General features: G+C 42.2%; 1 protein-coding gene across 6 annotated transcripts in view; it reads left to right on the top strand.

Annotated features, from left to right (window-relative positions):
- LOC111961302 (APC regulator of WNT signaling pathway) overlaps positions 1-27,808 on the top strand; it is a 56,160-nt gene that overhangs the window by 10,946 nt on the left and 17,406 nt on the right. The window contains exons 1-8 of one of the 6 annotated variants that reach the window (XM_023983463.2): positions 5,631-5,760; positions 9,729-9,881; positions 24,106-24,190; positions 24,330-24,522; positions 25,009-25,117; positions 25,313-25,429; positions 25,736-25,819; positions 27,484-27,564. In XM_023983463.2, the coding sequence (XP_023839231.1) occupies positions 9,747-9,881; positions 24,106-24,190; positions 24,330-24,522; positions 25,009-25,117; positions 25,313-25,429; positions 25,736-25,819; positions 27,484-27,564 (804 nt within the window). In that variant the 5' untranslated portion in view covers positions 5,631-5,760; positions 9,729-9,746. Of the gene's footprint in view, positions 1-5,630; positions 5,761-5,951; positions 6,685-6,769; positions 7,118-9,728; positions 9,882-24,088; positions 24,191-24,329; positions 24,523-25,008; positions 25,118-25,312; positions 25,430-25,735; positions 25,820-27,483; positions 27,565-27,808 lie in introns of those variants that run through there. The other 5 variants (XM_023983466.1, XM_023983465.2, XM_023983464.2 and 2 more) reach the window with 5 other exon arrangements.

Raw genomic sequence — 27,808 nt, 5'->3', positions numbered from 1 at the left:
ATGATGGGGATCTATTAAGTGGAGCATCGGGCTACTATTGTTATGTAAGTTAGATCTCATAGGGAAATGGGTTTTGAATTCCAGGCTAGCGACTACCTTCTAAGCAGTCAGTTAAGACATTCACTCTCACTCACCCTAAATCTTTGGGTATGGGACTATGTGAAGTGTTTATTGAAAACGTATTTATCTACTCAGTTGTCATTTGTTCACATTTAGAAAAAAGTGTTATGGTGTAAATTCTGGTATTTTTAATAAAGGCCTACTGAACCTTGTTCAGATAGTGTGACGATTCCGCCAGCGCTGTCGGTTGAGGGATGAGCGTGATGCCACCTGTCGGAAGACAATGACTGAACCCATTTCAGTGCTTACAGAGGACTCCCTAGAGTAGAATTGACCCTTCAAATGAAAATGGTTTTATCTTTAATTGACTCTTCCCTAAGCCCCGCCCCCTTGGTTACTGTTGCAACCTCAGACAACATTTTCCCGGGGAGCCCCCTTCCCCATTCTACCTAGTGAAGACCCCTACAATGATCTCAAACTGTTTTTAATACACAATAAAATTAAACAGACTATCCCTTGCTATTCAGGTGACTCTTGGGTATGTTGTGGTGGACTGTCAACAATTGCTTCACAGGATAATTACATTTTTAGTGTGGCTAGCCACTGGATGGCTCTGAATGCACTGACAGCATGCCGTCAAAGCTACTAACAGTCTTGTTCACATTGGCATTTTGAAGTGACTCAAATCAACAAAAAAACTGCATATCCAATTAGAATCGGATCTTTTTCCTGCAGTCTGAACATCCAAAAAGCACATTGCATCTGATATTTCAAGCCACATTTCAAAAGACCTTCGTCGATACAAATCTGATTCCTGGCATTGTGACTAGTTTTAACCGCCAAATCTTTTTTTATTTGCCCTCAAGTTGTTTTTAGATTTATTTGGCATTATTGCTTCTCTGACAGTTTGACAAATGCAAGTGGTAGCAAACTAGCTTAAGTTACAAACAAATGAGTGAATGTGCTAGCAAGCTAAACAGCTACCTATCTAGCTAGCCAAAAATGAGTCGTTTTTAAAGTCGGATCATTTTATCCTTTGAGGCTTTAATGAAAGTGTTCTTACAGTATGATTTCAAACATTCAAAGCAACTGGGAGACTTCCATCGCAAGCATTGTCAGTCATCTTAGCTTACTAGACAACTTTTGAGTGCAAGGAATCACGAATGGCACTTGAACCATACACTTGGTACAGAATGGCACTTGAACCAGACAGATCTTTTGAGTTCAATATCATTACATTTTACATTTTTGAATGTATGCATTAATGAATCAATCATTGTACAATCAATTTGACTTTGGTAAAAATGATCTAACTACATAGCATAATGATTATAATTTATTTTAATGGTAAATCTCTATTGATTAAACTGGGTAAATCAAGATGTAGCCTAGGCCTATTCACAATACAGGTGAATGCATATTCAATAAGAGTGTGTGCATGCATTGGGTTATTGAGCTTGTTTTGGCTGATTTCACGAGGCTACAGATGAATAAGTCCCTTCCATTTGGGACTTATTCCATTATTACTGTTCAACATCATTTGCATGGAAGAAGCAATCTCTTATTTTCTAAAATTGCACGCTTTCTCTTTAAGACCCATGACGTCGTTCACAGTCAGTTCGAGGCCTTGAGCAAAGATGATCTTAACTGGAGAGATGTGAGGCGGGGGGGGGGGATGAAGTGAATGAATAACGTTTTTGGTGACCTTAAGCTTTGTAATCAGAACTTTGCATATTATCACAAACAAGGGGGGTAGGGAATTTATGTTGGCTTCAACTGTAAGCTAGTAAGGAAGTTAGCCGACAAAGCTGGAAGCTTCTTGCTTGTAAAGTATTCTAGCCTGTACTGGACATTGTTTGGGAACAGTAATTAAGTTTCAAATGTTATTAAAGTGTGTTAACTAACGTGCAGCGTAAGTGGTGATGCCACCAGACTTCAGTGTGTTCAGTGGTTCCTCAGGACAGGCTAGAGCTAGCAATGAGTAAGTGGAGCAGACACTGTGCTCTGGCGCTATAAGGATCTCGGGTACATGGCCCCATCCATCCTCCCCTCAATATGGTGCAGTCGTCCTGTCCCCTTTCAGAAAAGCTCCCCAAAGAATGATGTTTCCACCTCCATGCTTCGCGGTAGGATGGTGTTCTTGGGGTTGTACTCATTCTTCTTCTTCCTCCAAACACGGCGAGTGGAGTTTAGACCAAAAAGCTCTATTTTTGTCTCATCAGACCACATGACCTTCTCCCATCCTCCTCTGGATCATCCAGATGGTCATTGGCAAACTTCAGACGGGCCTGGACATGCGCTGGCTTGAGCAGGGGACTTGCGTGCGCTGCAGGATTTAATCCATGACGGCGTAGTGTTTACTAATGGTTTCTTTGAGACTGTGGTCCCAGCTCTCTTCAGGTCATTGACCAGGTCCTGCCGTGTAGTTCTGGGCTGATCCCTCACCTTCCTCAGATCATTGATGCCCCACGAGGTGAGATCTTGCATGGAGCCCCAGACTGAGGGTGATTGACCATCATCTTGAACCTCTTCCATTTTCTAATAATTGCGCCAACAGTTGTTGCCTTCTCACCAAGCTGCTTGCCTATTTCATGTAGCCCATCCCAGCCTTGTGCAGGTCTACAATTTTAKCCCTGATGTCCTTACACAGCTCTCTGGTCTTGGCCATTGTGGAGAGGTTGGAGTCTGTTTTGATTGAGTGTGTGGACAGGTGTCTTTTATACAGGTAACGAGTTCAAACAGGTGCAGTTAATACAGGTAATGAGTGGAGAACAGGAGGGCTTCTTAAATAAAAACTAACAGGTCTGTGAGAGCTGGAATTCTTACTGGTTGGTAGGTGATAAAATACTTATGTCATGCAATAAAATAAAAATCATACAAATGAATGACTTAAATCATACAAATGAATGACTTAAAAATCAATGTGATTTTCTGGATTTTTGTTTTAGATTCCGTCTCTCACAGTTGAAGTGTACCTATGATAGAAATTACAGACCTCTACATGCTTTGTAAGTAGGAAAACCTGCAAAATCGGCAGTGTATCAAATACTTGTTCTCCCCACTGTATATATACACACACATACACTTGAAGTCAGAAGTTTACATGCAGTTAGGTTGGAGTCATTAAAACTCATTTTTCAACCACTCTACAAATTTCTTGTTAACAAACTATAGTTTTGGCAAGTCGGTTAGGACATCTACTTTGTGCATGACACAAGTAGTTTTTCCAACAATTGTTTACAGGCAGATTATTTCACTTATAATTCACCGTATCACAATTCCAAATGGTCAGAAGTTTACATACATTAAGTTGACTGTGCCTTTAAACAGCTTGGAAAATTCCAGAAAATAATGTCATGGCTTTAGAAGCTTCTGATAGGCTAATTGACATCATTTGAGTCAATTGGAGGTGTACCTGTGGATGTATTTCAAGGCCTACCTTCAAACTCAGTGCCTCCTTTGCTTGACATCATGGGAAAATCAAAAGAAATCAGCCAAGACCTCAGAAAATTTATTGTAGACCTCCACAAGTCTGGTTCATCCTTGGTAGCAATTTCCAAATGCCTGAAGGTACCACGTCCATCTGTACAAACAATAGTACGCAAGTATAAACACCATGGGACCATGCAGATGTCATACCAATTTGTAAGTCGCTCTGGATAAGAGCGTCTGCTAAATGACTTAAATGTAAATACCGCTCAGGAAGGAGATGCGTTCTGTCTCCTAGAGATGAATGTACTTTGGTGCGAAAAGTGCACATCAATCCTAGAACAACTGCAAAGGACCTTGTGAAGATGCTGGAGGAAAAAGGTAAAGTATCTATATCCACAGTAAAACGAGTCCTATATCGACATAACCTGAAAGGCCGCTCAGCAAGGAAGAAGTCACTGCTCCAACACCTCCATTTAAAAAAGCCAGACGATGGTTTGCAACTGCACATGGGGACAAAGATTGTCCTCTGGTCGGATGAAACAAAAATAGAACTGTTTGGCCATAATGACCATCGCTATGTTTGGAGGAAGAAGGGGGATGCTTGCAAGCTGAAGAACACCATCCCAACCGTGAAGCACGGGGGTGGCAGYATCATGTTGTGGGGGAGATGCTTTGCTGCAGGAGGGACTGGTGCACTTCAGAAAATAGATGGCGTCACGTGGAAGGRAAATTATGGGTCTTCCAAATGGACAATGACCCCAAGCATAATTCCAAAGTTGTGGCAAAATGGCGTAAGGACAACAAAATCAAGGTATTGGAGTGGCCATCACAAAGCCCTGACCTCAATCCTATAGAACATTTGTGGGCAGACCTGAAAAGGCGTGTGCGAGCAAGGCCTACAAACCTGACTGTTGCACCAGCTCTGTCAGGAGGATTGGGCCAAAATTCACCCAACAAGAAATAAAAGCTGAAATAAATCATTCTCTCAACTATTATTCTTAAAATAAAGTGGTGATCCTAACTGACCTAAAACAGGGAATTCTTACTAGGAATAAATGTCAGGAATTGTGAAACTGAGTTTAAATGTATTTGGCTAAGGTGTATGTAAACTTCCGACTTGAACTGTGTATATAAATAAATAAACTTAACACATAACACACATTTGGAGAAAACGAGTTATATTAGCGACGTAGCATTGGCATCGATTTCAATTGTGGACAGTTGAGCTAGCTAACCCAGCTAGCAAACAATGGAGCCAAAGTATAATTTCAGATTAGAAAAATTCTCCAACAGGCTTTGCATTTCAGGATTTAGTCGCAAGTACCCCTGGTGTACTGATCAATTATTTAGCCATGTAAACCATTTTTTGATATGTCTCAGTTTTTTCCACTTGCCTAATTAGCTTCCTTGCATTTGGAAAGTGAGCGTGTCTGAGGCTGGCCAGACCCGAGCCTGTTTAGTAACAGTTGCGATCCAACGGRGCGCTGCGATTGGTTGCCCAAAATTCAGGGGTTGGGTTTAGCAAAGTGTCAATGATGAGTTATTTTTCGCTATTCTATACGTTTCTCCCTTTTTGATTTAACTTATTTTTTTGGGTGGGAGGGGACACCAAAAATCTGGTGAACACTAGGCTAATTTGTTTAAATAGGATTGTTTTCATGTTCATTAGATCCTTTGTCTGTCTTTAAGTTAACAGGATAATGTATAAACTAATAGTCCATCTCCTATTAGCTTACAGAGGGTTAACCCAATTGTGCAGGTTGTTAAATCATTGTTTGATTTTGGTCCTGTGTGTGTTTGCCCCATATTTGTGTTTGTCATTATTGATTCTCTTGGGGTTGGTTTTGTGCTGCTGTCATTGTGCATTGGTTCCCCCTGCTCCCCTCCTAACCTCCGCCCCGGTCGGTGGTGTGACCTTCAGGGCTCTCTGACCTGCCATTCCAACCCCCCTCATCACACCCCGTCACCCCACTCCCTCCCTGGTCTGCTGTCCTGTGCCTGGGGCTCCCACCAGCACCCCTCACAAAAAGAGCCCTAATTGAGTCGGCCAGGAGAAGCAGCTGTGCCACAGAGCTGGAAGCCAGCCAGCCAGCATCAGTCACTGCAGAACCAACCACGGAAACAGCAAAACAAGGCTGGCCCTGGTCTAGCTGCCAGGTGATTGGCTGTACCGGGTGATCATGTGACCGGGTGCTGGCTGGATGAGCTTTCAACGTCTGACACAGTTGACGGAGATGGGATGGAGAATGTCACTGCTACCGAAATGGGGTAAGGTTTCCCTTTCTGTGATTTAAAAAAAAAAAGACCCCCCTCTTCCTGGAGAGAAACGTTTTTTATTCTGTCTGTTAATGGGGATTAGGGGCAGGCAGGGATCTGCTAGTGTGAATAGTGAGGCATAGCCACTAAGCCTTTTGTTTTGATGGTTGGTTGGTGAGAACGAGAGGCAGGGAGAGGGAGGAAGAGGACGGAGGGTGTGGGGGATGTGCATTCATTGCATGTATCCTCTTTACTCTCACTTTATCATCGCTGCAAGGGCTGTGTGTTAAAAAAATGGCCTGCATTGTGCTTGAGGAGGAAAGGAAAACAAGTAAAGGATTGGGAAAATGAGGTGAAGGAGAACCTGCTCATGGCCAAATGGCCAAAATATCAGTGCTGCTGGTGTGTGTGGTGTACTAAGATGGTGGAGGAGAAGAGTGGGCTGGTCCTTAGGATTCTGCTGGTTAGCCTAGCTACCAGTTATGCTCAAACAAAGCAGACATGTCATTGTGGCTGTGTGATGCTGTCTTTCTCTGGATGCTGTAGGGTTGCTATGGGGTTGGTTTGTCGGTGGTTGTTTTAGTCTGTGTTGACATCGTCATTGGTTAATCCCTGGTTGTATTGTGCTGTGTAGCACCGGGTTAGTTGGGCCAAGTGTAGGCTAACGCCACTAAGTGGCTGCCTACTGTTTCTTTGTGGTGTCAAGGGAAGGGCATTTGACGCTCTGCAGTTGACTGCAGGGATTTTCTGGTCTAGCTATCTGCTTAGGGGGTATCCACCGTACAGTGTTGCGCACACACGCAGAAAACCTTATCCATCCAGTGCAGTGCTACATTCCCTGCCAGTGTCAGGCGAAAGGGAAATGTGAGCGCCTGCCTGGTCGTTTTATCGTGTCAAGATGGAATCCTCATTTGGAGAGAGGAAGGYGTTTACACGGTAGGTAGGATGCAGAGAGAATTGGCTCTGAATTGGAAACCATTATTGATGGACCTACACAAGGTGGATCTTTTTCACTATTCATTTTAATGCACCAGCAAGCATCAACTGGTAAAATGTAGAATTTGCTCAATTTAAGCAGGGGATGCATTTTGAGAACATTGATGCAATATTCATGAGGTAGTAAGAGGCAGTCCTCTTCTTCCTCAGCCCCCTCTGTTGTTCTTTCATTTGCTCTTTCCCCCTTTGCTTCTCCTTGCTCGCACCCCCTTTAAACCCTTTGTATGCAAAATTTGTCAGGTTTATATGGTAGTGCTATTAGCGGTTTGCTTTGTTCAATGTTGCTTTGTTTTCTCTAGTGATATTACTGACTGGTTTTTAGTGGGCTGAATTCTGTGGGGGCATAGCTAAGTATGCAGAGGGAGTGGACATGGTAAGATTCTAGATTTTTTTTTTTTTTACCTACAAGCTTTGTGTGTATTGTGCCGATGGGCATTAGTCATAGTATTGGTTGGTTGGATTATTTATWAAAAAAATAGCAGTGCGCATCCATGGACTAACCTACTTAATGCACACTAGTGTTTCACCTAGAAGGGAATCAATGTAGCCTACTAGCCTAATTAAAATCTCAGTACATTAGCCTAATATCTGCAGGAAATAAATGACTAAATCTTGAGGCTATAACAGTGTGTACATTATGGGGCTGTACGGAGAAGTAGGCGAATATGGAAATAGTGCGATGATGCAGATGGGCCTAATTGATCATTCGATTTAGAAACTGATTTGGATGTTGATGTAATTGTTATGCAATTATGGAACTGGAAAAGGAAAGGCAATAACTAGTTTTCATTTGCATGCATTCAGTTGTGCAACTGACTAGCTATCTTCCCCATAGAGGCTTGTGTCGTTTTTATTACAATTTGTATAACTATCTGTTAGGAAGGTAGGCTATCTAACACAAACAGCTGTATTCACTATAATATAATAGTTTTAATGTTAATATGACACTGGGGCACAGTGAAACGATCATCCCAGCATTGCAACCTCATGATCCCAGACACCTTCAGAGTCAGCACTATACTGGCTGTTAAATTATGGTGATGATAAGCGCTCTCTTTTTTTTATTTTTATGGGGGAGGCTGGAATTGAATCTCCAAAATGGCTGCCAATTGAAATACCTCGGTCTGCATCTGCAAACAGGGGCATGTATTGTCTCACCTGCAATTCTCCCCTGTATTGTAAAAGCATGAAGTGGCAGTGTATCAATAAAATAAGACAAAAAATGTCCCTCCCCCGATCCAATTTTGGTGATGGTGGTGTTTTAGAAATGTGTTTTGGTTACCCCTGCGCATCAGCCAGTGCATTGACAGAATTCACTGGGTGGTTCTGGAATGTTCTTCTCTGCCCATCCTGTGTATAGGCTCCATCCTAGTGAGGGCAATATTGACATTTACAGACTCACTGCCCAATCAACCCAGTCTAATTGACTCGCTGAATTCAGTTGGATCAGCATTGGAATTGCTTGTCTTGTCTAGAACTTTGTCAAACAAATCATTTTAGCCTCGGGAACCAGAACAATGTTGCAACCAAGACCATGGTTCAGAATTACTAATAGGGCACTGAAGTTGCTTTGATTAGTCATTGTCGACCAGTGGGTGATATAGGCAACTGTGTAGGCTAGTCAGTTAGATCTACACTGTATGCTTGCAGCTGAAGCCTTCTGCCACACACAACTGGCAAAGGAAGAGATCCCAAATGCTTACATGTAGGCCTGCATGCCAAGGCCATTGCTGATATCTAACATGTCACTGATAATTTAGTAACAATAGAGTGATACATTTTTCCACCGCAGTGATCTAGTTACTACTCGCCCGCTTGCTGCTTCCCTCCACCCTCTCCATAATGGATGATCTAAAAATACAAACTTTTCCTCAGCGAGACGAGCGAGTGCCCCTCTGTCATGTCGAGTTGTCTTCACGGGGCTGTGTGGCGCGCGAGTAATGGTGTTCCCTTAGCTGCCGACCCCATCTTCTGTCTTCTAGATCTCATCTTCTCAGCTGATTTCGGCAAGAGCGAGGTTAACACGTTAATAAGCCTCCCTTTAAATGTGGCCTAGTTGGAATGCACTGTGTGGTATGTGGTCTTTAGTCTCATACATCAAGTGTATAGCCTACATATTGGCCCTAAATTGCACAGATTTTTCACGTCAGTGGACATGGTCTATGTTGTATGGAATATCAATATCTAGTTGTAGAATCTGCTTATCGTTATGATATACGTTTTCTATTTAATTAGATAGTACCGCTTATGGCCGTGTCCATTGAGAATGGAGTGGATGTCATGTCCGTGGTATTTGGCAATTAACACTTGACAGGTGGGATGGCACCGTTCTGCTCTGTCTACTGCTGCCCTTCTCATAATTAGGCCATCACTTTCATCAAGTTTCATTTGTTCAAAATCCTAGAAGGGGTGAAAAATGCAATAAAGCAAAATCTGCCCGGGCGTGAATTGTTCACAAGTCTAGTGTTTTCCAATCTGTGTATGTTAGAATTGCTCTTATCTCAAAGCCGTATCAGGCATTTACAATTCTGATTGTCTAGATCTGACCCTACTTTCTCAGAAATGTTTAATTGAATCTTGCGTGATGCCTTTTTATTTTAATACGATCCACTGCTCTCTTACTCTGAGCTACGTGCTTGGGCCCTCGAGCGACTGGCCCTGTCAAGGCTAGCCTAAGTCCTGCCTGTGTAGCAGAAAATAGCTTTAAATTATCATCTAGGCTAACCATTGACATTTATTTACCATGGAGCTATCAATGTAATGGTGATGGGTTATTAAATCCTTGATAAATTCACTATTTTCTCTTGTGAGATGGATATTAATTGACATTACTTGTCATGATCACTCCTTCACCTCTGACTGTAATGCAATTTTACACATCAATAAAAATGTAGGCCTATGGATTAATGGCGATTAGGCAACATCTGTTTGTTTGGCGGAGCTGAAAAAACCTTAATGGTCGTAATGTGTCCTCGTCCTCTTAGGTCAAGAGGTAGTCCAAGATGGCTGCAGCATCTTATGATCAGCTGCTGAAGCAAGTGGAGATACTGAAGATGGAGAACTCCAACCTTCGACAAGAGCTTGAGGACAACTCAAACCACTTGACCAAACTGGAGACCGAAGCCTCCAATATGAAGGTAAAAGGCAGAAAACAGATTTTCGATTATTTACTAAGAACCCATGTTTGTTCATTATGGCACACTGTAGCAAAACATTTTGCAATGTAAAATGCAAACAGGCTATATTGGATAAGTGCAGATGACAGCCTTTCTTCTTACCTAGGACCCTATAAAATTAAATGCTAACTACAAAGTAGCCTATGCCTACTTTCCAGAATTTTTATTTTTTTGCATCAATCTATTGCCCATTTTATTATTTTTTTGCTAACTCTGCAATCACATGAGTGCAGCAGCAACACTGGCCTCTTCCTGATGCTCACTTGCATTAAAGGCTAACTTCACCCAAAAATTGACATAAAATCCCAGAACTCAAATGCTTTTTCTGCACTAACCACYGATCTGTCTTTCACTTCTATGACAATGCCCTTTTGTTTACAAATTTATGCATAATGCACCATGCATTATGCACAACCATGCATAACCATGCATAATGCACATTCCTTAATAATGACTAACTTCTTATAGCAGGCATTATAGAAAATGAACACAGGTCTCATAAACAATCTCAAGCACAAGCCCACGTGCTCGTGAGTAGCCAGCTGATCTTTATATTTCAAGTCTAGCCAGCTTGGATCTATTTGCTTGCAAACAAGGTAGAACAGTTTAATTGTAATGAACACAACCTTCTGTCCRTCTCCAACTGTTTGATCATCRTGCTAGCTTGTCCACTTTGTTCASATGTTGAAATCAAGTGGCCTTCCTTATTTCTCAGAATGAGAACGAGTTGCCAATTCCTTTATATAYATWTWTTTTTWAWKSYYMWTKSMMYTTWAAAAAAAAAAACTGACTAGACAGCTAGTATAAGTCTGTGGCTAAAATGTTGCCAGTGGTAATGCAATGCCGCGCGCTACAAACTGAGCATTCATTTTCCATAATCAATGTTCATTGATGCTCCCGTTTTAGTAGGGTCTGCTCTTTGTGCAATTTGACGAGTTGAAACATAAAAAGGATATTGCTTGGAAAAGGTTAACCTCTCCTCTATTACGGTAAAATGTCTCAATGTTTTTCGGTGTCCATATGATGGATTATGTTGGACCAAACCGCAAATACCGAGTTGAAACTGCTTGTTAGAGAGGAAGACATGATCTTTCATCTGTGTTGTTGAGTGTCAGGGGCTTGGTGTCTGTGTGAGGGGGAAGGTGTACACAGCACAGAAGGAGCGAAGGAGACGAGGCCAAAAAGACATGAGAACAAGCGTACGTAAAAGCTTAAAACGAATAAAATAAAAACTGTTGGAATATTGTTCAAAAACATACATTCTAATWAATTGAATTAATTTCATGTGATGCCCAGCCCTATTTACTAGCTGTAAGATCCTTGTTTTCTCCGTCCTTGTTTAATCAATTCCTCTGAAAGCTCATTGGAGGGCCAAGGAATCTCCGTTGATCCTCTCCTCCAATGCACTTTGAGGTGTTTTGACGAAAAATTTGGTTACTGACACTTTCGGAGACAACCTACGTCTGTTCATGAGAGGAGCTGCCATCCTGAGCTAGGCTGCTGAATGTCTCGCTCTCTCACACACACACACACACACACACACACACACACACACACACACACACACACACACACACACACAGTGGTGAGTGGTTGGATGTGCCAGCCTGCTTGGTTGCGTAACTGGATGATGTGACCTGGCAGGCTGAGGATACAAGAGGTGATTTAACTCCCAGGGCTTTTCTCTTCTCACTGGAAGATTTTGGTTCTCAACAGTCTTTGCCAATGTCTTCTACCCCACAATGCACCCCTGGGTAGTCAGTGGTGCCACCTCACATTAGGAAGCACTACTCTCTTACATGTAGCAGTGAATGTAGTCGGGAAACACACTCCAATATACTCCTCCTGATAATGCATTTGTAAGAAAGAGGGACAGTCAAATTAAAACAAGAGAAGGAAAGTGGATGTATTATGGTTTAGTTGCCCAAATTGTACCAAGGCCATTTTTGTTTCTCAGGTAAAAACTCAAATCTTACTGACCCTGTTTCTCCACACAACAATATTGAGCATATTATAGGGCAGCTGCATGATAAGAATGGGGATATACTCCCCGTGGTCATGTGTGTGTGTGTGTGTGTGTGTGTGTGTGTGTGGCCTGAAACGCTTATCTTAATGTACTATATGAAGATACAATACTGTTCTGTGTATAGACCTACTACTTTACACAAATTGTCTGGGCGTTATGGAAATGTTGTCTAATGTAACAGTAACCCAATATGACCGCCCATTCACTACTGCCATATTTTCTTGGATGCAAACAGCCGACAGTAGAAGATTACTCCATGCATTATTCATCCTAACCAATTTACACGCTAGTAGCCTATATAATGAATCTAGCCACCCAGTCCCTTTAGCAGGRAGGAGAGGGAGCTTATCAGGACCTTTATCTTCCAACTTCCCCCACCCGTTTTCGTTTCTTAGAATGCGTCCCAAATGGCACCCTATATGGTGCACTACTATGTGCCCTGGTYAAATGTAGTGCACTACGGTGCCTTCTGAGAAGTATTTTCTAATTTCCATTTTTTTGTTACGTCCTGAAATTTAAATTGATTACATTTTTTAGGGATTTTGTGTCACTGGCCTGCACACAATACCCCATAATGTCAAAGTGGAATGATCTATGTTTTTAGGCATTTCTACAATTAATAAAACATTTAAAGCTGAAATGTCTTGAGTCTAAGTATTCAACCCCTTTTGTTATGGCAAGACTAAATAAGTTCAGGAGTAAAAATTTGCTCAAGTCCCATAATAAGTTTCATGGACTTTGAATATCCCTTTGAGCATTCTGAAGTTATTGATCCACCATCCAAAGTGTAATTCATTTCACCCAGTCACTACAAAGATACAGCCGTCCTTCCTAACTCAGTTACCAGAGAGGAAGGAAACTGCTCAAGGATTTCACCATGAGGCCAAAGGTGACTTTAAAACAGAGTTGAATGGCGGTGATAGGAGAAAATTGAAGTTGGATCATCAACATTGTAGTTACTCCACAATACTAACCTAATTGACAGTGAAAAGGACGCCTGTACAGAATAAACATTTTCCAAAACACGCATCACGTTTGCAATAAGGCACTAAAGTAATACTGCATATGATGTAAAGAAATGTCTGCATACAAAGTGTTATGTTTGGGGCTTCTCTAATGCATCACTGAGTGACGCTCATATTTTCAAGCATATTTTTGGCTGAATCATGTTATTTTGGTATTTTTTTAGGATCCCCTTTAGCTGTTGCAAAAGCAGCAGCTACTCTTCCTGGGATCCACATGAAACATGACATAATACAGAATATTTATAGACAACAGCTCAAGGACAGAACTACATAATAAAAAAAAGAAAAAAAAAAAGTAGCCTACATATTAATACATACACAAACTATATAGGTCAAATAGGGCAGAGGTGTTGTGAGGTTTTGCTTTATCTGTTTTTTGAAACCAGGTTTGCTGTTCACTTGAGCAATATGAGATGGAACGGCGTTCCATGCAATAATGTCTCTATAATACTGTATGCTTTCTTGAATTTGTTCTTGATTTGGGGACTGTGAAAAGACCCCTGGTGGCATGTTATGGGTATGCTTGTCATCAGCAAGGACTGGGGAGTAAAAAAAACAATAAAAAAACAAACAGAATAGAGCAAGGCATAGGAAAAATCCTAGAGGAAAACCTGGTTGTCTTCTTTCCAATAGACACTGGGATACTAATTCACCTTTCAGCAGGACAATACCCTAAAACACCAANAGGAAAAATCCTAGAGGAAAACCTGGTTGTCTTCTTTCCAATAGACACTGGGATACTAATTCACCTTTCAGCAGGACAATACCCTAAAACACCAAMATGTATGGGAATACTTAAATGGCTGTCTAGCAATGATCAACAACCAATTTGACAGTTTAAAGAATCTGTAAAAAAAAAAAAATATTTTACTAGCCAGGTGTGTAAAGCTCTTAGACTTGCTCAGAAAGACTCCCAGCTGTAATCTCTGCCAAAGGTGATTCTAACACTCCATGGGTGGAAGGCTTATCAAGTTTGTATTCACGGCCAACATGTCCCTAGTGTCCTACGTGCCAAAGAAAGGGGTGTGAATACTTCTGTAAATTAGATTTCTGTATTTCTAAAAACATGCTTACACTTTGTCATTATGGGGCATTGTGTGTAAATCCATCCTTAAAGTATTAATTCATTTTTATTTTTTCATGCTGTAATAAAATGTGGAAGTCAAGGGGTATGAATACTTTCTGAAGGCACTGTACATGGGCAATAGGGTGCCATTTGGCACGCAGCCTCAATGTGAATGAAAGAGAATTTGGCTGTGCAGCGATACCAACTAACCAGCCAGCCCCTSAATCTCTTTCTCACCCCAGAGGCAGGCAGCGCTCCCTGGGTTGGCTTCAGTATGCCAGTGCCTCCCTGGAGGACGGATGGTGCTATACCATGCATGCTAATGAGGAGATGACTGGCTATGGGGGCTCCCTACTCCCTTGCCCATGAAGTAGACTWTCTTAAAATAAGACATCTGTTTTATCCCCCCACCCCTTCCCCAACAAAATTTAAAAAAGAAACCTTGCACTTGTCTTTTCCTGCTAGTACTGACTTTGCCGATTTTAAAGTCTTTATGGTACTTACTGTGATTGTCTCATTTAGATGAATGAACTAACTGTAAGTCGCTCTGGATAAGAGCATCTGCTCAATGACTCAAATGTAAGTAAGGACAAGATTACGTATCCTTTCCTGAATCCCAAATCAACCCCTAGCCTCTATCCTTTTGTGTTGATCTGACAGGATGGGAGTAGGCTGGTAGTGCCTATCTTGCCCTCTGATAGACTGTGGAATTGTTGCCATATTGCTTACACCAATCTAATCCTCTCTGATCTAATCAAATGCCTAGATCATGCGGGCTAAGGGTTGATTTGTTATTCAGTCTGAGAGCTTACTGCTTTAGTAGAGCGTTTTTGCGATGTTGCCTTTCCATTTCCTTGTAATAATAGCGTGTACGGACTCAGCATGTAGGGACTTGCTTTGGTATATTTTTGGTACAAGCTTAGTCAGTCATTAGCTATTAGTCATTGCTAGGGAGAGTCTTGCAGTATGTGTCATCAGTCTYACTCGCAGTATCTGAGACTGTCTACACATTTTCCAGTATCTTTGGATCTGGGTGGTGGTTTGCCTCTCTAATTTGAGCATTTGAGTGAGGGTCTCTGTGCTGCCCTTAGCTGGGGAGAGTCTTCCTCTGTTAGTTGTCCAACACGGATGAAACMTCCTTTTATCTCAGTAGGTTTTGAGCTGAGTTTGGGGTTTGCCTCGGTCTCACTGTTTGGTGTGTGTGAGTCAAGTTGTCTGCCGGCTCTACCCTTAGAGTGGCACATTCAGCACTTAGCTATCTATTAACAATTCACTCGATCAGGTCCGCGTAGTCTGTCTGCTCTTGCGCAAATGGAAAATCCTGCTAACTCAGTGAATTTAGTAAGCCTAGGGCAATGCTACCTGCTACTCTGCAACCAGATATTTCACACTGAGGGGAAAGTGGCTGGCGCACCCTTTTGTGTAGCTGCAGATACAGTATCAGCCTGGGTTTGGCTTAGGGATTTTGAGGAGATATTAAATAAGAAAACGTGTTAAACAGGAATGGTAATGTTTAAGTAATTATCACGGTTGAGCTAGGCTCTCCGGTCCATGATCTAGCCAGACATTGATGCTGTAAACGGTTAATGAGTCACATTTATTCATYGTATAATGTGGATAGCAATGTCATCACCTGTAAAAGAGAAGACATTTTATTTTATGGTCGCACGCCGACGGTTGGTTTAAGTGCGCAAAACCTTTTATTTTGTTAGAGCTCTTGTGATTCAGTTCAGTTTGTTCCCGTTGCAACTTCCAGTGTTTATTGTCCCCCACRATGAAATCTGGGAGGGGGACTGTGCATCTATCTCCATCCGCTAGTATGTTTGTTCGTTTGTCACATACAATATCTCAGACAACACTGGCCCGATTTTGACTCAACTTGGGTGAACGATGCTTCTTACCGTAGAGATCCGTCATTTACAAAATTAGGGGGGTAATCTGCATAATTCGTAGGAGATATGTTTGCTGTTGACTTGTTTTCCTGGCTTATTCTTCACTTGATAATACAAATCCTCACTCTGGCAAGAATAAAACACACCATCGTATGCGTCACTGTAAAATCAAACCACTGGGCCAACTTCACAATAATCTTTGCACTTGGTGCCACAGCAGCATTCATTGTTGACCTGTATTGTTCTTATGTCCTTCCTGGACTATATAGCGCCGTAGTGTGTGCGCCTTGGAGAGAGCAGGCTATTGCATCCTCCTTACTAAATAGGGTTTAGCCTAATACTTGGCCTAGGYTGTAGTAAATTAAGTGTTTTGTTGGTTAACGGTAGCCTAAGTAGTAAAATCRAAATGACTGTAGTGCAAAGATTCTGCATATCCTAAATAGGGGGAAGGGATATAATTTGCAACCAAGTGAGAAGTATTAGGCCTATCTTGTAGTAATATCACCTCCATAGTATTTCCTACTGGGGAGAACCCCTGTTGAGATCATAACTAATTAGGTAATTCAAGGGGTGGATAATGTTTATGACTAATGGATGAGATTACAAACAGTCTGCCTTTTCCCCTGTGGTAATCCAGTCTCATATTMATCAGAAACAGTATCTTCCCCCTTGGCATGTTTAGAGCACGCTTTTACACACACAGACACTGCTGCTTCTGAGGCGCTCCCTTCCCTCTGCACCTCAAAGAAGGCAGGATGTCTTTTTTTGTTTTTTGTCTCTCCCTTCCACACATTGTATCTAATGAATGTGCCTCTCATTTCCTGTCCTCCAGCCATTTCCTCTCTCCTCAGGGCCCACGGGCTCCAAAATGCACCCTATCCCCTTTAGAGTGCACTACTTTTGACCAGGGCCATACTTTTGACCAGGGCCAATAGGGTTCTGGTCAAAAGTAGTGCACTATGTAGGGAATAAGGTGCCATTTGAAAAGTTGTCCCTATACAGTGCACTAAGGTGCCATTTGGGATGCAACCAGGCTCTCACAGCTGCAGGGAGACGAGAGCACAAACACCACACTCTTCATCAATGAGCACAGAGCAGGCTTCCTCTCTTTCCTACCCACCAAGCCAATTACACACAGCACAACGAGCTCCATTTTAGTTAGATAACTATGGTTACAAACACTCACACAATTTGAACTTATAACTTATGCAGCCTACTTAACATAAACCCTAAAGCTTTAGATAAGTACTACACCTAAAAACCTTCATTCATGTTATCCTGTATGTGGAAAGTAATTCTGTTGTGTGTGTGCTATATTTTAAGTTCCTGGCCGAAGGTTTCTGAAGAAGTTGGCTGACTTAAAAATCCTTGTGACAACTAGTGGATCATTCCCAGTGACAACTTTCAGGCCAGGGCTGCATCCCGAATAGCACCCTATTCCCTACGTAGTGTGCTACTTTTTGTGTGTGTCTTCTAGGGCTGACCCCAATTAGTCGACTTGTCGATTGTTTGTTCGTTAGGCTGTTGGTTCGACCGAGATTGTTTTAGTCGAGCAGTAACACACACAGTGAACTAATCCATTGCGGAGGCCTAGACTAAAAGCCAATTTATGCTTGATTCGAAAATATGGCCGGAGGCTCCATCTGGAGGGTGTCAAATCGAGCTCTGTACTGCATCGCCATGCGCCTCCCAAATCTTTTAACAATGCAGAGGGCTCTGTATAGCTCCACATTGAAATTATTTGTTGACGGTAGGTGGGGGCAGTACATCCTTTATAAACACAAACTCACTTCCTTGATAACACCTCTGCACYGCTCTGCGACGCACAAGAAGTATGWATGCCCTGACTTCTGCTGAGGCCGTATCACCGTTAATGCTGCATGGCCAAAGCAGACGTCGGATAGACCATGCACCCAGATGCWCAATGSGCTCTCTCCCACCAATTTGTGCACATTCATTGYTTCATAACTTTGTGTGAATTGTTTGCGTTTTGATTGTTGGTGTATATAAATTCCTCATATACATATCACCAGTTGTACATTTACYGTTAATTCCTATAATTTTGTGCAGGACCCAAGTTAATAGTTGATGGTCTGTCTGCWACGAACTTAAAACATTCTATGTGTAGCCAATGTGACTTATGGGATATTTATTATCAGGCAGCCATTGTCTTCACAACATAGTCTAATAGCGCCACTAGGTGGGTTGAAACCGTCTTACACACAGTTCCCAAAACAGACAGGTTTTTATGATTCAAGGCTTCTTAAACACATATCTTGGAACTTAACTTCTCTTGGGTTGGGGGCAGCATTCGGAATTTTGGATGAAAAGCATGCCCAAATTAAACTGCCAGCTACTCATCCCCAGAAGATAGGATATGCATATTATTAGTAGATTTGGATAGAAAACACTCTGAAGTTTCTAAAATTGTTTGAATCATGTCTGTGAGTATAATAGAACTTATTTAGCAGGGGAAACCCCGAGGACAAACCATTCAGATTTTCTTTTTTTGAGGTCACTCTCTTTTCAATGAGGTTTCATTGGGAAACCAGATTTCTAAGGGACCTTCTTGCAGTTCCTACCGCTTCCACCGGATGTCAACAGTCTTTAGAAATTGGTTGAGGTTATTCCTTTGTGTAATGAAGTACGGCCATCTTGAAGGAGGGTTACTCGAAGTGTCCTGTTAGAAGCGCGTGATCAGAAAGCTAGCTACACTTGGTTTTAATCCTGTATTGAACACAGATCATCCCGTCTTCAATTTGATCGATTATTTACGTAAAAAAATACCTAAAGTTGTATTACAAAAGTAGTTTGAAAGTTTTTGGCAAAGTTTACAGGTAACCTTTGAGATATTTTGTAGTCACGTTTCACAATTTGGAACCGGTGTTTTTCTGGATCAAACGMGCCAATTAAATGGACATTTTGGATATATATCGACGGAATTAATCGAACAAAAGGACCATTTGTGATGTTTATGGGACATATTGGAGTGCCAACAACAGAAGCTCGTCAAAGGTAAGGCATGAATTATATTTTTATTTCTGCGTTTTGTGTCGCAGAAATGGTGCTAACTCAGATAATAGCGTCGTTTGCTTTCGCCGAAAAGCCTATTTGAATTCTGACATGTTGGCTGGATTCACAACCAGTGTAGCTTTAATTTGGTATCTTTCATGTGTGATTTAATGAAAGTTAGATTTTCATAGTCATTTTATAGTAATTAATTTGCATTTGGCGCTCCGCATTTTCTCTGGCTTTTTGCCAAATGAGACAGTAGTGTCCCGCCTAAACTCAGATTTTTTGATATAAATATTAACTTTACCGAACAAAACATACATGCATTGTGTAACATGAAGTCCTATGAGTGTCATCTGATGAAGATCATCAAAGGTTAGTGATTAATTTTATCTCTTTCTGCTTTTTGTTACTCCTCTCTTTGGCTCGAAAAATGGCTGTCTTTTTCTGTGACTTGGCTCATACCTAACATAATCGTTTGGTGTGCTTTCGTAGTAAGACCTTTTTGAACTCGAACACTTTGGCTGGATTTACAACACGTGTATCTTTAAAATGGTGTAAAATACTTGTATGTTTGAGGAATGTAAATTATGGGATTTCTGTTGTTTTGAATTGGTCGCCCTGCAGTTTCACTGGCTGTTGACGAGGTGGGACGGTACCGTCCCACATACCCTAGTGAGGTTAAAATTGTTTTGAAATGTTCTGACTTGGCTAGTTACACAAGTGTAAAATCCTTGGGGCCCAGATTCCTTTGAGAGTTCTCTGGAATCCTGTGGAAATTCTGTGTTTTTAATCAAGATTCAGGTGGGAAAATTAAGCATTTCCAACCAACGAAAAGCTTTTTAACAAAACAGATCTCTCCATTTTTCTTTATTTAKCCTAGCCATTTTGTCTAAGAWGYGATTTTTATTTGTATTTTTWAAAACKAATTTCTCAAGTCTTAYTTCTGGTCTACCATAATCCWAAAATTACTCKAAACAAATCTATGGTGATGTGGGTCTCTTGTTAAGTATAGCAGTTAGCATACATCACTCGTTAGTCTCGTAGTCTAAACCCACCATCCTCCACGTCCGCCTTCCCATGACAACATCAATGCTTGTTTTTTCCATATTGTGCATCACGTGTGTCGTGATATTTTTTTACATCTCATTCTCACAAGGACTTTTACAGTCAGTATAGTACAAAAGCAGGACATGGCCTAGCTGCTCTCTCCCACCAACACACATGCACTCTCCCTCCTCCACCTAGGCTCACATGCCAACCAACAACCAAACCCCAGGGCCTTGTGGGAGCCCAGCTCAGATGAAACGAGAGCCTGATGAGATTGAGACAACCCGGTGTGCTGTGCTCGGACTCTGCAGATGGGTACTTTTACAGCATCGATTTCCGTTACTTGGAGTCTATAGAATTACCTTTTTTAAAAGCCTGTGTGTGTTGTAGAGTGAATGCTGCAGCACTGATTACTCTGCAGGGATGCCCTCGTCATATTCTAGCCGGTCTCTCTGTTGGATTTATTTGTGTGCGAGAAGGGTTGGGCGGTATCCAGATTTTCATACCGTTCCTGTACCATACCTTTGGTATACGGTATTACCGGTAGTGCACAGAAGTGGCACTATTTCATTCCAATCGTAAAGAAATAAACATTGGCGTACAAAACAAATTTAGGCAGCAGGGATCTTGATCCAGGAGGGGATTGATGGTCTCTGCTGTAACCAAGAAGCTTAATCTTGCAAGCGGAGTACCTGGACAGAGCCCTTAGCCGTGCTATATTGGCCATATACCACAAACCCCAAAGTGCTTTATTGCTATCATAAACTGTTACCAACRTAATTGGAGCAGTAAAAATAAATGTTTTGTYGTGCCCGTGGTATACGGTCTGATATACCACAATTGTCAGCCAATCAGCACTCCAGGCTCGAACCACCCAGTTTATAATTGTTTTTATAGATTGATCTGGATTCTCTTCTTGGCCTTTCATGTACAGTCAGCTAGTAGTCAGCTGTATTCTATTTACGTTAGCAACAAAATGTTTGTCACCCCCGATGATCTGGATAGCGTGGTTCTGCTAGGAACTGGTGTGACTCAGAATAGAATGAAGGGCTCTTTATCATATGATCCCAGCCTGATAATGCATTCGTTGTTTGATGCGTCTGGACATCTCACACTCTAGAGTGAGAGTGAATGCATCGCACAGCCTGGTGTGTTTTTCGTTTTCTGCMATCGTTGCGCTCCAAACAAGCCCAGCCCTCCTGTCAGACCCTCTTTCAGCCCACTACTCGACGCATGAGCTTGGGTCAGAGGTCAACGGGTAGAGGTCAGCGGACACTGACCCTCCGGGTCATCTGTTGGGAGTAAACTCTTCAATGTAATGCAGCTGGATGGATGTGGCCTCTATCTGCTCTCTGGCTAGAGACAACCAGGGTGGACGGAAAGCCCTGTTTCCTGAGGGGGAGCCGCGTTGTCACCCGACATGTCTGACATCGCTCCTCTGCTCTGACACTTCGCTCTCCCCTCACTCACCGCAGGTCAGGAGACTACTCTTTCTCTTCCACTTAAAAAATGGCATGTCCAAACTATAAAGAATCATTCTACCTGGAAAGAAATGTGTTGTAACTTTTGATGAATGGACCTGCAACACAAAATTGCTGTTAATACAAGGTCCAAACGGTAGTATGGACATGCTCGTACCCAACCTCTCGTTCGTTATGCTGTATGATTATAGGCCTAATAGTTTTACTGCTGGACTTATTATTCTCCTCTAGAAGTATGCCATTTCACCGCTTTTAGGTTCATTSTGGTAAGTCCTCCTGTAGCAAGGGAGTTTTCTACACTAATGCCAACTGATTATGGACAGGACAGGTACTCTAACAAACGCTGGCATAGAGCTTTTTAGATCTTTTATAATGAGGTGTAGGCTACATTAGGTTGTGGGTTCATAGTTCCATTTTAAAATTGGTCATTAACCTATACTGGATCGTTGTCCCTATACCGGGATGGTTGATGCTAACCTGCGCTAATGTGACTAGAATGATGTAACGGCAAACTTTCCAGGACGTAGACATGTCTTATATGGGCAGAAAGCTTAAATTCTTATCTWACTGCACTGTCCAATTTACAGTAGCTATTACAGTGAAACAATACCATGCTATTGTTTGAGTGCACAACAACTTATCAAGACAACTGGTTTGATAGGTTCATCTCTGAAGGTAAATTAATGTACTTGCATTCAGTAATCTTGCTTTGATTTGTCATCCTGAGTCTCCCGGAGATAAAATGTAGCATCGTTTTGTTTGATAAAATGAATGTTTATATTCAAATGTAGGAACTGGTTGAACCCCTGCTTTCTCTGGCTCCACACCCACCCCGCCCGGCTCATCTAGATGTATGAAAGTTGGTGTATACGCTAATGATCCATCATGTATGACATTCCTGGGAGTATGTAAACTTTCATTTTGTATTACCATATAATTTTTGTATGTTCTCTGTAGTTATGTACTTGAAAGTGTATCAATTGACCTATTCGGCACATTTGAGCAGACTTCATAAAAAAATACTGTGCAGTATTGCAATGCTTCACTGGCTCAATCTGCAACTTTGCACACACACTGCTGCCATCTATTGGCCAAAATCTAAATTGCGCCTAAACTGCAATATTATTTCCTTTCTCTTGCATTTCAAAGATGATGGGGGGGGGGGGGGTTTAAATATTATTATTTAAAAAAAAATATATATATTTTACAGACCTAATGTGTTATATTTTCATACATTCATTTCACATTTCCATAAACTTCAGTGTTTCCTTTCAAATGGTATCAAGAATATGCATATACTTGCTTCAGGTCCTGAGCTACAGGCAGTAAGGCACAAATTGAAAAGGGTCCGATCCTTAAGAGGTTTAATGGTGCTTTAAGTATGCTGTTTTAGGCTAGGGTTTAGGCTACGTTCTTTAGAAAGAAAGCTTTTTATTTCTGGATATAGGCCTACAGCAAACAAGACATTTCTTGTCGGCTACTGTATGTTTGTTGGCCTGTAATGTAATAAGACTAGAGACTGAGATGCACAACCATGCAGGGACCGTATCTGAAATGAAGGGAGATGATATCCATAGGGGGAAAAAACAGTGCTCAAAGTGACCTACACGATGGCAGAAAAAGTTGACTATAGAGTACACTGAGACCTATCAGTCGAAAGAGAAGCATCCTCCCTTCAGGTCAACGCCACTATGGCATCAACGGCTTATTTCTGAGAAATCCATTAGTGGCATGCTTTTTAGGAGTGGAGACGGAGTGTCCGATCTACAATGTGGTACTACTGTCTGTGATCCATTAAACATGCTATCTAAGAAATGCACCTGACCAATTCATTAGATCTTATCCAAGAAGAGTCCTTTTTGTTTCTGAATAGCGTCCACTTTGCTATGAAGTACCCCGCTCGTTGATGCTACTGTTGCACTTTTCTTCCTCCAAAGAGGGAAGCTCTCCCTCAAAGCCCTGATGTTATTAGATGCGTCGCTCTGTGAACCTGATCGTGATGTTGGCTACCAAAGGTCTATTCGTGTTCAGCTGGGCAACATCTAATTGACACACTGGCTTGAGAAGAGTGACTTCTAACAATGCGATCAATGGCTGTTCACCTCACTCCACAGCTTGGGTGAGATGAAAAAGGCTTAGWTTTTTAAATCTAACTGGAGCCAGTCTGCAGGACTTCAGGGCTGTTTTTAGAGGGGGAGAGGGAGGGAGGAAAAGAGGGGGGGAGCTATTTGATGGCACTTCAAATGGACGTTTTTCTCCTCTCTTCCACCCTGTCCTTCAGGCAGGATCACAAACCACCGGCTCCTTATCTCTGGAATGAGATGGTGGGGGGTTGAGCCAAAAATAATATTTTGCACTGCAGTGTGTCAGGTTGTGGTTTTGATTGATGTTTTTCAGGTGTGAAAACTTTTTTTTTGAGTCAGATGTTGACCCCCCSCCCCCCCCCCCCCACAAGCATATGTGTGTTCCTGAACTTAAAGAACATTGCTGTTCTTTCCTGCTTTGGAAAGATGTGTGTACATATCAACTAGATAGCGGTCATATAAGCCTACAAGATGTGGTTCATTGCTCTTTGTGATTGTGTGTTTACGAACAATACATTAAAACCCATTTTAGTTTTTTCTTTGTTTCAGGAGGTGCTGAAACACCTACAGGGAAGCGTTGAAGAAGAGACTACCGATTCATCCGAACAAATCAATCTCCTTGAAAGACTGAAGAGTAAGCTTCTCAGCCAGAGCCAGGCCAATTGTAGGCTTATGTAGGACTATTGTTGCACACACGAGGTGGCAGAATTAGCTCACTGAAACACAAAGCTTCCATTTAAATAACCTACATTTTATGTTCCTTCCTCCTGTAGAAATTAGCCTGGATCCTAACAGTTACCCAGGGGTGACGCTAAGACCTAAGCTGCCCTCCATGCAGGGCTCAGGCTCTGGGCGGTCAGGGGACAGCAGCCCCAGTCCTAGCCAAATGGGCTCCTTCCCCAGGAGAGGGGTGTCCAATGGGGGCCGAGACAGTGCTGGCTACCTGGAAGAGYTGGAGAAGGAGAGGTGAGCTTCTATGCTTGTATTATAATAAATTGCAATATTTTGTTTATATACTGATTTGACTGGAACAGTGATATATTCACAGAATGTCTCGATCAGGTTCTAACTGATACCTTCCACTTGCATATGATGTATTTTCACATTTGTTTAAACGTGTTAAGTAATGCATTCTTGGCTATACACTGTGATTTACTGCAACAATATTCATTGGTGAGTAGTTTGCCCCTCTCCCAGCCAAATCACATTACAATGGTGCAGCCTGAGGGCTGCAGCATTAGGTTGCATAGTGTATTCCCAGCATTAGTCACAGACAGGATGCATTTTTACTTTACTCTTATTCAGGACACCCTCCCTGTTTTATTCTAGTATTTCAATGCTGTATATGTATCTTTGAATTAGGTCTTTAATTTGGTGTATAAATTCGGTCTGATTTCTGTCAGTGTTTTGTATCTTGGATGTCAATAGGTGTGCTTGTCTCTGTCCTGTCAGGTCTTTACTGATGGCGGAGCTGGAGAAAGAGGAGAAGGAGAAAGACTGGTATTACGCACAGCTGCAGAACCTCACCAAGAGGATCGACAGCCTGCCACTGACTGAGAATGTAAGTGTTTATTTGTCATCCAGCATTATTAGTGTGTTGGGGTACTCTAGTCAAAAGCGATACAGAAATTGTATGTATAATCTGATGAAGATGAGGCGATGGTCAATTGGTCTCCTCTCTGCATTAGATATTAGAAATCACTCCATTTCATCACGTGACTGATGGTTGTTTTGTTGTTCCTGTTTGCTTTTGCAGCAATTCTCCCTGCAGACTGATATGACCCGTAGGCAACTGGAGTATGAGGCGAGGCAAATCAGAGCCGCCATGGAGGAACAGCTGGGTACCTGCCAGGATATGGAGAAGAGGGCACAGGTGAGCAGAGAGGGATGAGATGAATGGATGCAGGTACAGAAAGGGCAGAATATGGGTTGAGTCAGTGAGGATACAAACACACGCGAGCCGCACACAGGAAAAACAGAATGGTCAGACAGGATACTGACTACTGTAAGTGGGATAAGATGATGTAGATGGGTGGGGGCTGGACATTAGTAAATGGACTTAATGCAAGAACATTTGTCTCTGCCTCTACGTATGCTTTTATTCAGTCAGTGTTACATCATTGAAATATTTCATCCTCTCTGAGTGATCGCGTCCTGTAAATGTCGTGTTGTACTTCAGGTGAGGGTGGCTCGCATTCAGCAGATTGAGAAGGACATGCTGAAGCTCCGACAGCACTTACAGTCCCAGTCTGCAGAACCAGAGGTACGTCCTATACCAGCCTCAGACCCAATATACTAGAATGACAAGAACATGCGTGGAGGACATGTTCTACAACCAGAGAAGGTGTCGCCAGAAACGAGAGGGACATAATATCTCGGTAATTACATTTAGGGGCAGATTCTTGGACCCAGATTAGGTTTAGTCCTGGGGGAAAAAATCATTGAAAGGATGTTTAAGTCATGCATAATCTGGGTTTGGAAAACCCAGCCCTAAATCTATTTACCATGAGATATTCTGTCCCCTGTTGTTTCTGGCAGCACTTTCTCTGTATTCTGGCTACTGCCTGGCCTGTGTGGACATCTCCCTCTCTACATACATGCTGTGGTTACAGTTTGTTCGGCTTTTAGTCATGTAAAGAACCAAAAGCTGCTTACATCTGAGTGTCATACCATATCGGAGTCAGCCATCCCATTTGCTGATATCTATTTAATCCTCCATGTTGTACTGGTGATAGCGACCCGCTTCCCTATGCAATGAGATGTGTAGCGTTTAGCCTATGGCCTACATCCCTGCATTACAGAGAAACAACTCATGGACATGGACTAGTGTACAATAATGCTTCGTTACTGATCCGATGTGTCGGTTAATCTATATTGAACACACGGTCCTCTCATCCAATCATTTTGTAGTGTTCTGCTCATCTCCTAAACAAGAGCAGCATTTATTTACTGTGGCTCYTAAGAACACTACAATGCTGGAAGCTACTCTAGAATGTTCCATCCTGTATTCCACTTTATCTCACTTCTGACTCTGATTCTGGGGGGTGAAATCAACCATAGGCTTTCTCTTGTTCTCTCTCCCCGTGTTAAATATGAAAATGAGCTATTTTCCATTCAATTTCATTTGAAGTCTGCAGCACTGGACACATTAGCTGACCTAGTGACTGAGCATATGTGCAGTCAGTCAGTCAGTCAACCAGTGACCTACCTTCTGCTCACGTTGGATGCACAGCCAAGGAGGCAAGCCATAAAGTCTTGGTGTGTGTCTATGTGCATGAATACCATATTCAAGCCGGTGCACTCATGCCTGCATGCGTTTATTTGGTGGCCCATACAGTGTGTGCATTTATATGTCTGTTGGTACTTGTTTGTGTAGTTGGTGTGTGTATACTAGTCCCTCAGCCTGCATGTGTGCTGGCTCTCATGTGTTCCCTCTCTTCATGAGTGGATTAATCTCATTGGACACATTTAATTTCACTCCCCCTCTGACTGTAATCCTGCAGACTGAGYGACAGTTTGTAGGTCAGGGATGAGGAATCCTGATGCTCCTGCAGCTGCTCTAGCTAGCTTAGTGACTGAACGCTCTCTCCATCGCTCTCGCCCTCCCTTTCTCGCGCTCTCCCCCACTCAATGTTTCGTGCTCTCTCTGTCTTACTCTCTCAATCTCCTTCTCTCACTCCCTCTCCTACAGTCTTGCACACTCTCACTCCCGTTCCTTCCTTTCCCTCTCCGCCTGCCCTACGGTGACTGATTTCTATTTCCTCTTTGTGAACTGATTCTGCCTCTTCTGTCCTTCCAGGTGACGGATTCTCTATCCTCTCTGTTGACTAGTTCCTCTCATCCCTCATTTTAGCCTGCTACATTAATGGTTTGCTCCTCTCCTCTGTTGGTCTGACCCTTCTATCTGTCTTTCTTTCCCACCCACAGAGCAAGCACGACCAGGCTGGCCAGAGTGAAGGACCCCAGGCTTCAGGGGACAGTGGTGGGCCAAGTGCTGGGTGTTCTCAGGTAAGACARTCTTACCTTCCATTCATACCTGATCGAAAATAATCAGCATTGTTTTATGGGATACAAGGAGGTTTATAGACTGACAGCATTGATCCTGTACAGTCCGACTGCAATCTCAAACACAGATTGCTTGCAGTATTTGTGGTTAACGTTTGATGCATTCATTTGATTMTTTTACTCCTATTATGCTCCTGAAAATCTCTTCCGCCATTGGCCAGACTGGCAATGTTGGTTAGGGGAGTTC

The sequence above is a fragment of the Salvelinus sp. IW2-2015 genome, linkage group LG4q.1:29 (assembly GCF_002910315.2).
Source record: "Salvelinus sp. IW2-2015 linkage group LG4q.1:29, ASM291031v2, whole genome shotgun sequence".
NCBI classification, from domain to species: Eukaryota; Metazoa; Chordata; class Actinopteri; order Salmoniformes; family Salmonidae; genus Salvelinus; species Salvelinus sp. IW2-2015.
Note: the sequence above shows the minus strand (reverse complement) of the source record. Positions and strands in the feature narration are given on the sequence as shown.